This window comes from Cryptomeria japonica, chromosome 9 (assembly GCF_030272615.1).
Source record: "Cryptomeria japonica chromosome 9, Sugi_1.0, whole genome shotgun sequence".
Classification (NCBI taxonomy): Eukaryota; Viridiplantae; Streptophyta; class Pinopsida; order Cupressales; family Cupressaceae; genus Cryptomeria; species Cryptomeria japonica.
Window position 1 is genome coordinate 568084903 of NC_081413.1, and position 17890 is coordinate 568102792.

Genomic DNA, 17890 nt, shown 5'->3' on the forward strand with positions numbered 1-17890 from the left:
GTAGGTTTCCGTTTTTCTATTCCTGCCATGAGGGATTTTGTCCTCAGATTAAATGAACTGCAGTTCCATGTTCCAAAGGAGTAATGATCAGATAATAAAAGATGGTATTGTTCTTATGGTCCTCACTTCTCATTAATTGGTGTGTCTTACATATCTTTTTCCTTAAATAGTCTTGATTCTTCATATGCCCCTTGACTTTTGACAAAATTAAACTTTAATTTTATATTTTATTTTTTATTTTTTAATATTTTAATTCATTATTATAACTATAATCCAATTTTGAAAAGAGGACATTACCAAAGGTGCCAAAATTCAAAAGTTCATTCTTATATATGTTAAGTTTTAATTGATAGTATTATAGGATTCCCTGAAGTACCGACCAAATGCTTTAATCTATAGCTACAATTCTCAGTTATTTGTAGTGTCAACTAACAATGTGGACTGCACAGTTTAACTAATCCAAATTTGGATAGTTTTATTTTCATTTCTCTTGATAAAAATTCACGTTTTACCACTCTTATATCATGTCATAAATAACTTGTCCTAGAACATATGCAAAAACTAATGACTCTTGTCATTGCTTGATCTCAGGCATCAAATGTCTTTGTTCACTTGCTATTTTGCATGACACATCCTTGCACTCATTGCAAGGTAGTGCCAGCCACCTGGTACATTGTAAATCCTATGAATGATTTTAAACTTTATAGAGAGGAGGGATGTGGAAAGTCCAATATTTTGAAGGGGTAAATCTGGGTGCTTACACCAAGTATGAGTGCTCAGTGGAGTAGACACGTCATATAAATTATAAAAGTGAAAAGGAGAGAACAATTGAAAACTTCTTGTTTAAGTGTCAGTTTAATGATCAATAAGATGAAGACAAACTGGAAAAATATATAGGATGATAACTATAGACTATGCATGGAAGCAAAGTTTCAAGAGGACTATTTGGAATAGCAGAAAACAAAGAACAATATTGGAGAAAAAATTCAGGGAGACACGCAAGATCAAATAATTAGAAGCTTCAGAAAAATGGTATCAAAATACAACGCAATTCAAACATCAAACAAGCTATCATTAAATGTCTTATATATTGCATACCAGGCCCAGATCAAGTTTGCTTCCATCCCAAGCATAAAGAGATTCCTTTGTGCGTGCATTATATTGTCTGAACTCATAATCAATATCAAGTTCCTGCACAGAAAAAGTATAATTTTCTATAGACATCTTCAGAAATTTCACAATTTCAAACAGGATATAACATTCAAAATACATCATATCTAGGGGCGTGAATGAAAACATAGTCATGGAGATGCCTTACATCATAATCACAATCAGAATTCACACTCATTTAATGAAAGAAACATAAAAATTAATATACAATAAGGTTGTACGAGACAACTGTTTTCCAATAATTTCTAGCAAACAGGGCAAATAAACTTGTAATATAGCTTTTGCTATACTTTACCAATAATCTAATCCAGAATAGATTTAAAATATGCATGCGATAATTGTTGGCATAAGTACATAGTGATGGAATTACAGCAAATCAAAAGGTATAAATCTAGATCTTAAGTTCTTAACTTGAAATAATTCCCAGTGGAAATATATGAGATTATGCATTGAAAGAAAACCCCAAGTTAGCATTAACTTCATAAACTGCTTAATACTTGGGAAATATCGGAGAGGAGAATCAAAGAAATACAAGTGCAAACTAGTCAAATAAGCCTTAACATAATGCAAAAGGACAATAAGTAATGAGCTTCCTCAAGAAGAAATGTCATCAGCAGAAATTCAGCTCAAAGGACAGTTATACTATTAGACTATTGTGTGTATAAATGGGTCCAAAGTGACATTCAAAGCTTCATTCGCTTCACTGGCAACACAAAAATGACATGGTAACACTGCTTTGCAATCTAAATTTGGCACATTAATGAGAATAATAGACAAGAGCAAGGAACAAACCCCAAAGTAATTAGTAATGTCAATCCTTCGTCAAATTTTGCATGAAATGTCATTAGGAACATTGAAAATATATGAGTTTGCAAACAGAGAAGATTATAAGGACACTATCTGTTAAATATCAATCAGATTTGAATAGTACGTAATTTTAATTTTTGTTTATACCTTGATCACAATCTGATATCAATAGATAATATCAATTGAATCCTTCTAATTTGCTGTGTGTGTAATTCTGAGTTCACTGAGTGTATAATTCACGATATGTTGTATGCGTGATTCTAAATTTACTGAATATCTATCTTCCACAATATGCTGAAGGTAACAATCTGCAATATATATCTATATGCCACGATCCGTAATGTTCACGGACTGCAGTATATCAATTTCTCACGATCTATATATTCACGGATGCTTGTGTGTTATTCGCTCATCCCCAAGTGAGGGAGAGACGTATAATAATATATTGAATTCGAATGGCATCCTTCTAGAGATTATGACCCTTCATAACATAAGACGTTTTTCAATCGGTTATACAAACCGATTCATAGAAACCCGATAATAATGATTAATACCGATCACTAACACAAACCCAATAATGATAATAATCAACCCGATAAATAACATACCCGATAATAGTAAGTTTCGGTTAAGGCAAATTTAATCATAGAAACCCCGATAATATATAATCGGATTTAATAATAATATTAGGGGTGAATGCAGATTGATTGATACAATCAAATGTGTAAGGCCGATAGGCCACTTACACATTTGATCTGCATAGTTGGCCTTATTGGATTCCGACTGAAGCTATATAATCAACATTATCAACTCACTTTGCCCTAAAAGAGAACGCAGCATACTTCACTTTTCGGTTAGTGTGAATTTCAAGTTCACTTTGAAAAAGTCTTATAAAATTCAATGTTCCAAAATAAACAATTATTTTGCATCACTTACAAAGAATCTTGATATCTGATGTAAATCATTAAAAAAGTTGGTGATGCTCTAACTTCAATTCAATAAATTTTCAATTAAATGAGAGTATCTACCATTAAACATCACATTTTCTTCAATAATGGAATGGGGTTGATTCAATGCTAACGTTGTTTGCTGTGGAGTCTACAAGCCACCAATCCAATGCTTCCCATTTCCCAGTTTAGTTTTGGATGATGGAATTTAGTGGATTCCAAGCTTTTTCATCTCCATGTGATTGCTTGTCTCATCACCCTTTTGCTCTACACATCTGAATAAGATGTCATTCTCTCAGTCCTCACATTCTCCTGCCTCTAATAACTCATGTAAGGGAGCTTGCTTCTTTGAATCCATATATGTGTTTGATCCAGGCTCTAGTTCACTTATGCCAAATTATTTAGTAATTCCAAGGAATTCACAAATTGTATTTATTTCCGAGAAACCAATCTCCTTGATTTCAATATTGTCCACCTCCACCTCTGTTGGGCTAACAAAACTATTGGGTGCTTGTTCCACAATTTCCCGCTCTTCTATCTCTTGATCCCTATAGCCTTGCTCCTTCTCAAGGATTTTTTACGGTTCTGTCATAATTCAATGCTTTTAGCAGGGTTTGCCTATTTGAGATAACCTTAAGTTGTAGATGGACCTAGGTACAAAGTTATAAGGTGGAAGGGGCATAATTTTCTTCAATTTTTTGCATTCGTAGGAGAGCCACTCTATAGCCAAGTAAATAAATGTATTTAATTTTTAATTTACTATTTATTTTAAATTTTAAGTTTACAAAAATCCTTACTAAGTTATGAATGGCAAATGTTATATGTTGTTTATTTTTAACTTAGGGAGTAAAATAATATTGTAATCGGATTCTAATGGGGCTGGGTCCATACCTTCAACACGTTAGGCAATCATAAGGAAACGTGTGCATTCAAAGTCTAAATAGGGCTGGGCCCTTCTCTCCATCAACACGCCAAACACATAAACTTAACGTGTGCACACTCCTATAGGGCCGACCCTATATCAGCAACATGAAGTGTGGGAAAAGAAAATAATAAAAAGAAAGAGGTTGGCGCCAAAACTAATATTGGGCCGACCCAATATTAGTTCCCCTTCCACATATAAATAAGGATTCATTTGTATGCTTTCATTATTCATTTTTATATCAACACATATGTGAACTACCTTTGCAATTTTGGTGCGAAATCTGATTGAAGGTGAAATACATCTGCTGCTAGTAGGTGAAGTATACTTGTTGCTGAGTAATTAACTTCAGTCACTAGGGCAAGTTTACCATACAAGTATAATGTGAAATATCTCTGCTCATAAGAGGGTGCGAGATTATCCTTCTAAAGGTGCGAACTGTGTGTGCACTTGGAGCTTCCCAAGTGTGAAGAAGTGCAGACCTTAGTACAAAGGATGGTGTGCAAATTAGTATACAGAGAGTGCAGATGCAAGTATGTAGGGCAGATTGGTGTGCACCTTGGTGTGGGCTGGTCAGTACATAGACGGTGCAGTGCAGATGCAAGTATGAAAGGAAGATCTAGGGTTGTTTGTGTACTGACCTAGACATCTGGATCTTGCTGTTGTTCATCCTTATCAGCCTAACAGATAAGTGTGTAATCTGCCTATTTGTGAATAATTCATAATCAGATCTAAGGATCTATTCTGGCTGGGTTTTTCCTCCTAGGAGGTTTTCTCAGGGTAATGGTGTTTTGTCTTATGGTTGTTCATTTTGCCTACTTATTGTTTATTACTAATCTGTAACTACTTAACTAACTGCAAACAATCTGAAAGTAGATATTAATTTCTGAATTCTGAACTTACTGTTAATCTGAAAGTGGAAAAATTCAACATTATATGTGCAAATTTGTAGTGGGAATATTATGTTGTCATCTAAATGTTATATTAGCCATAGTGCATCAGTTATGAGTGCAACGAGAGTGTTTTTGAGGCATTCACACAAAGAAGCACAATAGATTGACTCACAAGCACTTAACTGACCTTGTCTATGTGTGGTATAACCTCCAATTGCATAAAAATAAGGTACAAGGGTATAGTACACATGAAGCACTTGACCTTTGATGACATTGATCCATATTCAAAATGGGTTGAAAAACTTGGGGATGTCGATGTGGATCCATTGTTAATTGATGATGATTTAGCTAACTTGGAGAAGGAGGCAACTAAATGGGAAGCAAATGTGGCAGCATATGAGGAGGCAAAAAGTGAGGTCAATAAGCCATCAAGGGTGTGTTCCTCGTATACACAACTTGATCCTATCACTATAAAGAGGCTTTTGTTGAGGATATTGCAACTATACCATCCACTTTTGCAACAGCAACAAACTTTATCGAGCTTTAGTTGTAGACAAAATTTATGATTTATATTTCTTGTTGATATTGATATCTAATGTCCCCTTCTTAGCCAGAGTCAACAAATCAAGATCAGTCTATTAACGAAGTCCTCGTAGACTGATAAGGACGGGTAGAGGGCACTAGACTAGTGATTTTCTCCTATTTCAAAGGGCACTTTAGAGTAAACATGGGTGGAATCAATCGACAGTATTGTTAACTCCAAGTTGCTAATCTAAAACTGCATTAAAACCTAGAATATCTCCTTCAAAGGCATACACGAGTCTAGAGAGAGAGTGAGGTGCTTCCTTGCCAGGTATCTATTAGAATATTTAATTATATTTTAGTCACCTATATTTAGTTCCTTGTTTAATGGTCATTTAGCTTTTTAGTTAATTAGCTTTTAAGCTTTATTTAGCATTTAGCTTTTTCTTTTTAGTTAATTAGCTTTTAAGCTTTATTTAGCGTTTAGCTTTTTGGTAGTTCACTTTAAACGACTTGTTCTTAATTTAGAACGTCGTCTTGTAATCTCTATATATACGCTTGTATATTGTTGAATACATTATCCGATTATTGAATCATTCATTCAATTTATTTTTCATGGTATCAATGCAGGTCGATGGGATTCTTTAAAGTTTGGCAATTTTTTTAATAAAAATTCATGGCCTTCTTTCTGGAATATTTTCCAGTTTTTTTTAAATTGTTTTTTATAAAAATAACGATTTTGCTTTTTTGAAGGCTTTTTGAGGGTTTCGAGGGTTTCTGGTTTGTGGGCGAATTTCTTTGTGCTGGGCAGCAATTCATGAACCTGGAGGTTTTTTTTTTGCAAATTGAAAATTTTCCTAGGATTTATGCAATTTTCGACTAGGGTTTTGACCCTTCAGTTCAAGTCGAAATTTTTTTCTGGTTGCAAATGTTAATTTTAGTACTTTCAGATTGAATAAAACTCAGAAAATTAGATTTAGATTAATTAATTTATTGTTTTCAGACTTTAAGCATAATAAAGGAAATGAAATGCTAGAGACAATGCACAATTACCCTGGGAAAACCTCCTAGGAGGAAAAACCCAGCCAAAGGATCCTCAGATCTGATTTATGATTTAGAATTCAACAGGAAATTACACACTTATCTGGTTTTACAGCCACCATGAGGGAGGAATAATTAGGTTACAGTCTGATTACAGCCCTTTAATGGAGTCTTCAATGTTGGATGATGATCTGCTGTCCCTAAGGGAGTTCGCTGCCTTCAATGTTGGATGATGATCTGCTGTCCCTAAGGGAGTTCGCTGCCTTCAATGTAAAGTCTGCTGCTGTTTGATCAAGTTCGCACCCTCCTATTTGGGTCTGCTACAACATGTGAGGAGGTTCGCTGTTTGCTAATGAAGTTCGCACCCTCCTGTTTGGGTCTGCTACAACATGTGAGGAGGTTCGCTGTTTGCTAATGCAACCCTTATGAAGTTCGCTGCCACTATATGAAAGTTCGCTGCTTACTATGTGGAAGACTTTGATCTTGCATAAGTATAAATTTCGCTTTTCACCAAAGATTGTTTTGTCAACATAAAACTTGATTGATTTAAATGAGAGGAAAGTGATGCATTTATAGGTGACATATAGATCCCTAATCATGTCGGCCTCCTTTATCCTTTAAACCATTTTATTGCTTTCCTTTTAATTTACCTTGATGGGGTCGGCCCTATCAAGGAGGCGTTTTTATTTGAGTGTGTGGCGAGCAACCTTAAGTGCCGAGTGGTGATGGGCCTAGCCCTATATGAAGGGGGGCGGATTCCAATGTTGCCTAAGGCAATAGGAATCCGCTGGCCCTAATTACAACCAACAGCAAATTCTTGGTGGGTTTTTCGAGACCTCAACTGGGTCGTCGTTAGATTTTTCGGGTGCATCATTTTCCGTGCCTCGATTTTTGAGCTGTCGGATCTGCATTCTGATTTCAAATTCTTGGTGGGTTTTTCGAGAGCTTTTCTAGGTTGGTCTCATATTTTTCTGGGTGCCTCGTTTTCTGTGCCTCAAATTTTGTGCCAGCGAATTTGCCTTGGAATTTAAAAACAGTCCGCAATTTCTGCTAATTCTGTGGACGTCGGGAATTTTGGTGTTTTCTGGGCACCGTTTATACTGCTTTAAGTTTGCAGAAATTTTTTAATTTCTGGGTTTCTTCCAAACCTTGAAATTCGTGCCTTGGAATTTGTGCCAGAATTCTCCTCCAGGGTTTCAGATTTTTTGTGCAGTTGCTTCTATTCTGATTTTTGAATCAGATTCTTCTGTCTCATCCTTTCACTAGGTTGATCTTGTTCAACTTCCATTTTCGTGATGGCATCTTTGACCAACATCATGTTGGAACACAGTCAAAAGTTCAACAACTGCCACAACACCTGGAAACAATGCATGTTCACGATATCTGAATATCGTTGCCTTGATCAGATTGATTTAGGCCAGACCTCGTCCTACAGGTCCCAGGGTTTTCACATTTTTTTCCCTCAAAAATTGTTCACAGGGTTTAGAATTTTTTCCTTAAAAATTATTATCTGTCATCTGCAAAGCTTGCATGGGTTTTTTTATTTTTCTCCACAAAAAAATCATGGGAGGGTTTTGCTTGATTTTTCCTCAAAAATTAGGGAGTGTTGTTTTACCACGTGATGTTTGCTATTTTACTGCGTGAGGTTTGTTGTTTTACCATGTGATGTCTGGTATTTTACCACGTGATGTTGTCTGATGTTTTCTTGCATGATGTCTGATGTTTTACCGCGTGATGTTTGGTGTCTTACCATGTGGTGTTTTGGGTCTTGCCATGCGAAGTTTCAAGGTTTTGTTCGATTTTTTCCACAAAAATCGTTTTAAAGGTTTTTACCATTTTTTCCCACAAAAAATGATGATTTGCAAGGTTGCATGGGTACAAGTACCCAGACCCTGGGTACGAGTACCGGAGACTCGGACGCGTATCCCGCACCGAAACTTGGTTGGAAACATCTCCATAGAGAGGAGACTTCCCGCTAACGTCTCCCACCGTCTCCAAGCCAAACAAAAAAAAAGGAAACCTTAAAATGTTAAAAAAAAAACAAGGACAACAAAATAATCAAAATGTAGTACAAATGGAAGAAAAACAATGCTCAAAACAAATGCAAGTCACAAGGATTTCTTAAAACGTTGCAACAACCATTATTAAATTATTATATTATATTTAATGTTCAATGCCATTATATTTTTAGAATTTCTATAAATTATTAAATTATATTTAAAAGAAATTGGCGTCTCCAAGTACCCACTTCTCCTATTTTGAAAAAATAGTCGTACCAGTACCAGCACCAATCTCCAAAGTCTCCAAGTACCCCCGTACCCGTGCAACCTTGATGATTTGTATCTTCAGTTTTGGAGGGTTTGTCGATTTTTCCTCAAAATCATGGTTTCAGGTTTCAGTTTGGTTACCCAACGTCAGGTTGGATGGATTCTAGTATTCTTGGTCATTAACACTTTTTAGATCTAGGGAGGGTCTCCACCGCAGCAGAGTGTTCTTTTCGTTTGTGATCAAAAGACCTACAGTGTCTTTTGTAGGGTAGTTAGTAGATAGAATGACCATTAAGGGAGGGTATTAGAATATTTAATTATATTTTAGTCACCTATATTTAGTTCCTTGTTTAATGGTCATTTAGATTTTTAGTTAATTTGCTTTTAAGCTTTATTTAGCATTTAGCTTTTTCTTTTTAGTTAATTAGCTTTTAAGCTTTATTTAGCATTTAGCTTTTTGGTAGTTCACTTTAAACGACTTGTTTTTAATTTAGAACGTCATCTTGTAATCTCTATATATACGCTTGTATATTGTTGAATACATTATCTGATTATTCAATCATTCATTCAATTTATTTTCAGTATCCATGAGGAAAGAAAAAAAAATTAAAAGAGATATTAAAGTTGATGCATAGAATTTCATAATCTCTCCTTGGGTCACTTAAAACATATTTATAATATTAAGTTTAACCTTTCCTATGTACCTATTCCTAGTGAGAGAGTGAATGGGGAGGAGAGAGATAAAAGGTTGGTATAAGTGGAGAAAACATATATGATAAAGTGTACGTCCTAAGTGGGAGAATTGTTATGAGGATTAACTTTTATTAAATTCATTAAATTTGATTGAGGTGTTAGGGTTTCAACCCTAATTAGGCAGCTTTAGGAGAGGTTTTGAAAGGTCATTAGAGACTCATTTCTTATTCATGTTTTTGCTGATAATTATTTCTGCCTCCTTGTGGTTCTTATCAACCTTAGGGTTTTGAAGACCTTGGAGATGGAAACCTCCATTGATCTTACACGCTTGCAGTTGTGAGAGACCAGCCAAGAGTGTGCAAGGGGATTCTACTTCAGGGATCTCAATTGGGCTACAAAGAAACTAGTTTTGGAAGAGGTATTTGCTGATAGAAATCTGAAAGAGGAGCTTGCTTGTTTAGCCACTCCCTATTTGGCTTGTTGGAAGTGAACAAGAGTCTTTCGATGCATTTCCATATTGGGCTTTGTATGAAACTCCATTTCTAGCAGTTTGAAGGTATTTGTATCAGATTTTGGAAGGGGTTTGGAGCAGCTTTAACATAATTTCTGAGTGACCTGCCTTTATGCTAATGTGGCTGACCCCTTTCTTGGCTTGTTTGAAGCTAAGGAGAGGCATTACTTAGTGTTTTCAAAATTAGGATAACAAGTCTTACTCATACCAACAAATTGGTTGAAGATTACATCAATTTGATAGGGTCTGGAGCATTTTTGACATATTTGCTCAGAGAGAAACTTGTGTGATAGGCTGACCCCTCTTGGCTTGGTTTGTAAACAAAGATGATCACTTAGTTTCAGATTTTGAGTGGTCTACACAAGTCAAATCCATCACCAACAGTTTAGGACAGTTTACATCAGTTTGAAGCAGAGTTTTGAAAAGCTTTAAGGTGAAATTCTGAGTGTGCAGTTTGCTTGACAGGCTGTACTCTCCTTGAGCTATTTTGGAACCAAAATAAACCCCTAGAGGTTGTCCAAAGAGGGAATAGTTGTAAGCACCATCAAGGAATCAGACCCAGCTGCTGAGCTATCTTGGAAAGGAAATGACTTGTTTAAAGCTACTGCAAATCAGATTTTCTGAGTGACTTGGTTGGCTGACTGCTTATAAATCAGACTTGGGAAAGTCCTTTCTAATTCATCCAGCCTCAAGTTTCAAAGATAGCAAATCGGGTATGCCTAAATAGACTTGAAAAGTCATTTGAAGTACTAAGCTACAGGGATATTGTAATATTCTGACTTTAAATTAAATCTGAAAGTTCTTTCATAGTTACAAAATATCATCATTTTATTTAGTACTAGATATATGCAATATTTGTACGAGTTCATATTTGTTTCTTCAAAAACATTGCAAACTCTTTAAAAAACACATCTTCTGCAACTTCTGTCTGGTTTTGAAAGACCACCATCAAAAGAAATATAGTATTTTTAATCTAAAATAAACAAGCAGGGAGCTACAGAGCATTTTCTAGTGTTCCACTGGGGGTGGGACACTACAGTGGTATTTGATAAGAATATATTCATAAAAAAATTAATTGATATCCAACCTTATTCTCATCAGTTGATAGGAGCATGGCGAAAATCAACCCAAGAGGTGGGACATTTGCAGTTTATAGGAGCTACCCATGAGTTGTTTCACCATTTGCAATTCATATCAAGTTGACAGCATGGCGCAGCGACAGCATGGTGGATTCTTCTTGATGAGTTTTTTGTAGCAAATCTGAACAGTCTCAGTAGTCCCAAAGAGTTTACAGGCAGAGAGTTAATGATGATCTTATGGTGAGATACATTTATCTCCTTGCTGTTGGCATGGGTGACAGAATGATTTGGGATCCTAGCATCATCATGATCAATGCTCTACTTCTTTGGGATCAAGATGAGTTGTTCAACCATTCAGGGCAAGATGATATTTATACCAGAGTGGTGCAGCGACAGCATTGTGGATTCTTCTTGAAAATAATTTGGGACCCTAGGATCATTCATGTTTTCAGTAGTTTCAGGCACCTTGTGGAGCTTATCAACCTTAGGGTTGTTGTTTATAACTAGGTAAGATGGGTTCGGATTGCCTTAAGGCAACATCCAAACCCATATAGGACTGGGTCCTACCTTAAAGGGGTAGCGTGCCCCCAAGACAAGTCCGGCCATCCTCCACGCCACACTAAAAGCACCACGCCTCAATAAAGTAAATTGGCGCCAAAAAAGGATTAAGGCCGACCTAGGATATATGGGTTAAAGACTCATATAAATAAAGGTAAATCGCAAACACAATTAATCACTTTATCTCTCATGCAATCAGCGAACTAGCTCTGCAACTAAAGGTGTGAAATTACTAAAGAGGATTGTGCAAACTTGTCCAAGTGGATATAAGGCATTTTGGTGCAGACTTGAAGTATTTAGAAAGGTAGATCTGATATACAAAAGGGATCAAATCTGGAGAAGCAAGCTAAGTATTGTATTTGTGCAATTAAGATTGAATACATAATCTGACCTGTGGGTCTTTAATGCTGGGTTTTTCCTCCTTGGAGGTTTTCCCAGGGTATTTGTGTTTGTCTCTTGCTTTCTTGGTTCATTCTTGAATTTACTTGATTATGGTTTACTAAATGACAACAAATAATTAAATGTTACAAATCTGATTATTGAACAAGGGCACAAATTTAACATGGTATCAGAGCTAAGGTGTCACTAACTTCAGATTTTAGTAAATCATTTGTTGCATATAGTTGCTGTTTGTTTTCAGATTAAAATGTCAGGGTTGGGGGCTGAAGATAGACTTGATGGAGCCCTTGATTTTGCTGCTTGGAAAGTTCGTATTCTACTGATCCTTGAAGAGAATGATCTGCTGAAATTCGTAGAAGAAGAAAGGCTGTCCCCTCCAGAAGATGCTGAAGAGCTGAAGCAGTTCAAGAAAGACTCCCTCAAGGCTAGGAAGATCATAATTGAATCCGTCAAGAATCATCTTGTCACTGTCATATCAAAATTTGCGTCTGCTAGGGAAATGATCAAACACTTGGAAGGGATGTATGAAGTCAACAACCTCAGTAGGGCTCTTGCTCTAAGGCAGCAGCTTCTTCACATGAAAATGAAAGAAGAAGACTCAATCATAGCCTACTTCATGAAGATCAATGAACTAAAGGACAAGCTAAGTACTCTTGATTGCCAAATTTCGGATAAAGATCTTGTTATGATTGCATTAAATGGTCTACCTGATGAATAGGAACCATTCATTCGTAGCATTGGTGGAAGAGTCGATCGTCCCAACTTTGAGCGTCTTCAATCTGATTGCATTGAAGAGGAATCTCGAATTGAGGTAAGAGGAAAACTCAAGAACTCTCACAAAGATGATAATCATGTTCTCTTAGCTAAATCTAGGAAAGGTGGACATTGGAATAAAGAAAAGAGAAGCAAAGATTTTAGATCCTCCTCCTATGATCCAAGGAAGAAGTCAAGAGATTCCTCTCACATTCATTGCTTCAGATGTGATAAGTATGGTCACTATGCCAAAGATTGTCAGAATGATCCCAAGGAAAGGGAAGTCAATTTAAATGAAGTTGCCGAACAAAGTGAGGATTATCTTCTTATCTCTGCTCTATCCAACAATGTTCCTACGGACAGTAATACTTGGATAATTGACAGTGATGCCTCCAGACACATCTCAGGTTTTCGTGAGCATCTTTCAGATCTGATTGAAAAAGACACCAACCTTCATGTGGTAATCGGTGATGATGCTCGATACTCGGTAAAAGGTTCTGGTACTACCTCTTTAAAACTAGATTCTGGTATTTCCTTACAAATCTGTGATATCCTTTTTGTACCTGGTATTAAAAGAAATCTTATTTCCATTTCTGCCTTAGAAGATAAGGGTTTGCAAATAGCATTTTCTGAAGGGAAAGTACTTGCTTGGTCGAAGAAATCTAATTTCAAAACTGCTCGTGTTATTGGAAATAGATGTGATAGTTTATATAAGCTTGCAGCTAGTCCAATTCAAGCTCTCATCCATGAGGCCCCTAAATCATGCGAGTTATGGCATAGAAGACTTGGACATCTACACTTTCAAGCTCTACCCACTCTCGGTAAAACTGTTAAAGGCATGCCTAAACTTAGTTTATCTCATGATGATGCTTGTAAAGGTTGTGCAATGGGTAAGAATGTAAAGAACCCTTTTCATAAAAGCGATAGTAGGGCTAAAGAAAAGTTAGAACTTATTCATTCAGATTTATGTGGTCCTATGTCTATAGCATCTCCTAGCGGCTTCCTTTATTATGTTATCTTCATAGATGATTTCTCTAGGAAAACATGGATTTACTTTCTTAAATCTAAAGAGTCCGAAGAAGTCCTAAACAGATTTAAAGAATTCAAAGCCTTAGTTGAAAACACTACAGGAAATCGAATTAAATGTTTAAGGTCTGACAATGGAGCTGAGTACACCTCAGGTAGTTTCTATGATTTTTGTGTTAAGGCAGGAATTAAGAGGGAGTTTTGTGTTCCCTACAATCCTCAGCAAAATGGAGTTGCTGAAAGAAAGAACAAGACCATTGTTGAAGCTGCAAGAGCCATGATTCATGATCAAGACTTGCAACCTTTTCTATGGGCGGAAGCATCCAAAACAGTAGTTTACATTTAGAATAGATGTCCTCATCGTGCTCTAAAGGATGTAACTCCTGAAGAAGCCTTTACAGGAATCAAACCTGACATCAGTCACCTAAGGATATTCGGGAGCCCGGTGTATGTTCATGTGCCTAAAGAAAAACGAACCAAGTTGGATCCCTCTGGAAAGAAAGGCATCTTAGTGTGATACAGTGAATCTTCCAAAGCCTTCAGGATCTACATTTCAGGTCAAAGGTATGTTGAGGTAAGTAGAGATGTAACCTTTGAAGAAGATATTGCTTTCAAAAGATCTAAAGGTTCATTATCTGACAATAATGATATGGTGATTGAAAATCAAGATTCAATAGTTGATGCTAACCCTGAGATACAGAAGGAGTCCACTGACCTTCCCGATCAGGAAGTTCAAAATGACCCAGCAGAACCCATGGACTCTACCGATATACCTCAGGATATTGTGGTCTGCAAGAAGAGACCACTTTGGGTTAGAAACACGATTCAAGATGCTGAAGGATTTGCTGCTCCCAGAGGAACCTTTAGAGATAGCAAGAGATTCCAAAATCACGCCAACTACATTTCTGTGATGTGTAATATCATTGAGTCTGAACCTCACAGTGTCGAAGAAGCTATGTCCCATCATGCTCGAAAATCAGCCATGGATGAAGAGTATGGGTCTATCATCAAGAATGATGGCTGGGACATTGTACCCAGACCCAAAGGTAAGTCTGTTGTTTCTTCTAAATGGTTGTTTAAAATTAAGCATAATGCTGATGGTAGTATTGAAAAATACAAAGCTAGGTTTGTAGCTAATGGTTTTTCTCAGAAGGAAGGAATAGATTATGAAGAAACTTTTGCTCCTGTTGCTAGATATACTTCTATTAGATCTATAATAGCTATTGCTGCAGCCAAAGGTTGGGAGCTGCATCAAATGGACGTTAAGACAGCCTTGCTCAATGTTGTCATTGAGGAGGAAGTCTATATTGAGCAACCAGAAGGTTATGTAATCCATAAAAGAGATTCTCATGTTTGCAAGTTGAAGAAAGCCTTATATGGGCTCAAACAGGCTCCTCATGGTTGGTATGAAAGAATTGATAAGTACTTACTAAGCTTAGGATTTCTTAAGAATGATGTTGATGCTAACATTTACTTAAAGATTTATAATGATGATATGATTATTTTGGTTTTGTATGTGGATGATTTATTTCTCACTGGTGAAAATAAATTAATCATAAGATGTAAAAAAGAATTAGCCTCAGAATTTGAAATGAAGGATTTAGGACTAATGCATTACTTCCTAGGGTTAGAAGTATGGCAAAAATCCAATGAAATTTTTCTAAGTCAAGGAAAATATACTATTGATATTCTGAAAAGATTTAGAATGATGGATTGTAAACCCATGCATACTCCTATAGAATCTAACTTAAAGAAGTTAAGTGTTTCTGCAGCTAACTCTGATTTTGCAGATCCATCTGAGTACAGGCAGTTGATTGGATCCTTGATGTATCTAGTCAATACTAGGCCAGATATCTGTTATGTTGTGAATGCCCTCAGTCAGTTCATGAGCTTGCCTAAACTTGTTCACATGGTGGCTGCCAAGCGCATTCTAAGATACCTGTGTGGCACTATTGGTTATGGGCTGAAGTATTCACTTAATACCTCAATCTTCTTGGAAGGCTATTCAGATTCAGATTGAGCAGGAAGTGTCAAGGACAGGAAAAGTACTTCGGGGATCTGCTTCAAATTGGGCTCTGCAGTGATCTCTTGGGCATGTAGAAAGCAATCTTCGGTAGCATTAAGCACTGCAGAAGCTGAGTACATTGCAACATCTGTTGCATCCAGAGAAGCAGTGTGGCTTCGCAAACTCCTTGTTGGATTATTTGGTCAAGCTAGTGGTCCTACCACCATTCATTGTGATAATCAAAGTTGTATAAAGATGTCAAGAAATCTTGTGTTCCATGACCGGTCCAAACATGTGGAAACGCACTATCACTTCATTCGGGATATGGTGCAAAGAGGCACCATTCAACTAAAGTATATTAGCACAGATGAATAGGTTGCAGATATCCTTACCAAACCATTATCCAGAGTGAAGTTCGAATACTTCAGAGACAGACTTGGTATTGTGGAAAATGAAACCCTAATTGAGAGGGAGCTCCAATCTCAGTGACTCTATCTGTTGCGCTTTGAACATTCTTTGCTTGTGTGCAAGAATGAAAAGTATCCAATCTATGCTTGTGTGCTAGATGGAAAATTGTAATTATGTAAAGACCCACTTGTGTATTACACTTTCTATGCTTGTGTGCTAGAACCATCCTATGCTTGTGTGCTAGATGGAAGATGTAATCCTATGCTTGTGTGCTAGATCCATTCTATGCTTATGTGCTAGATGGAACTCTAAAGGTTCAGATTATGTATTCTCTTCTTCCCTAGTTACGAGGGAGTGTTGTTTATAACTAGGTAAGATGGGTTCGGATTGCCTTAAGGCAACATCCGAACCCATATAGGACTGGGTCCTATGTTAAAGGGGTAGCGTGCCCCCAAAACAAGTTCGGCCCCATCCTCCACACCACACTAAAAGCACCATGCTTCAATAAAGTAAATTGGCACCAAAAAAGGATTAAGGCCGACCTAGGATATATGGGTTAAAGACTCATATAAATAAAGGTAAATTGCAAACACAATTAATCACTTTATCTCTCATGTAATCAGCGAACTAGCTCTGCAACTAAAGGTGCGAAATTACTAAAGAGGATTGTGCGAACTTGTCCAAGAGGATATAAGGCATTTTGGTGCAGACTTGAAGTATTTAGAAAGGCAGATCTGATATACAAAAGGGATCAGATCTGGAGAAGCAAACTAAGTATTGTATTTGTGCAATTAAGATTGAATACATAATCTGACCTGTGGGTCTTTAATGCTGGGTTTTTCCTCCTTGGAGGTTTTCCCAGGGTATTTGTGTTTGTCTCTTGCTTTCTTGGTTCATTCTTGAATTTACTTGATTATGGTTTACTAAATGACAACAAATAATTCAATGTTACAAATCTGATTACTGAACTAGGGCACAAATTTAACAAGGGTTTGAGGACTTTGGAGACGAAAACCAACGTTGTTTTGCACATCTGCAGCTGTGAGAGACCAGCCAAGGGTGTGAGGAGAAACTCCATTTTCAAGAGTTTCCATTGAGCATCAAAGTTGAAGAGTTTTTTGTAGCAAATCTGAACAGTCTTAGTAGTCCCACTAAGACTATAGGCAAAGAGTTAAGTTAATGATGATCTTATGGTGAGATGCATTTATCTCCTTGCTTTCAGCATGGGTGACAAAATGATTTGGGATCCTAGCATCATCATGATCAGTGCTCTACTTCTTTGGGATCAGGATGAGTTGTTCCACCATTTAGGGCATGATGACATTTATACCAGAGTGGCGTAGCGACAGCATGGTGGACTCTTCTTGAGAATATTTTGGGATCCATTGTCCCAAATCCAAGTTTGAGCTACCACTGGTGATTTTCTCCTATTTCAATTAATAGGATATCAACTAATGAATATATTGTGTTCTCCCACCCCAAAGTTGAGAACATTGGAAACTGCAAACTATAGTGTTTTTGTTTGTTTTCTGATTTCTAAAAGAACTTGCAACGAATATACTTAAGACAGCTTCAATACTCAATTTATCAAATACCCAGAAATTCTTATCAACTAGAAATGTAATTAAGAAGTAAAATCATGAAGTAGCCTCATACAGCAATCAATTCCAGATTTTACTACAAAGCTGTAACTTCAAAATTTGATTAAAAAACAAGTAACCCAGTTAAACAAAATGCTTTATATCTAATTTAGGCATACCCAGAAAAAGCTCTTTGCACTTTGATGAAGCTAGCTCTAAAACAGTTGATTGCATGTTTGAAACACAAAGTAGCATCCACATAGGTCACTCAGAAAATACATTCCAAATACCTTCAAAACTTGGGTCTTT

General features: G+C 36.6%; 1 protein-coding gene across 1 annotated transcript in view; it reads right to left on the reverse strand.

The window, feature by feature from the left end:
* LOC131051274 (DExH-box ATP-dependent RNA helicase DExH1) overlaps positions 1–17890 on the reverse strand; it is a 108981-nt gene that overhangs the window by 31102 nt on the left and 59989 nt on the right. The window contains exon 9 of the mRNA XM_057985706.2: positions 1099–1191. Coding sequence (XP_057841689.1) covers positions 1099–1191 — 93 coding nt within the window. The remainder of the gene's footprint in view (positions 1–1098; positions 1192–17890) is intronic.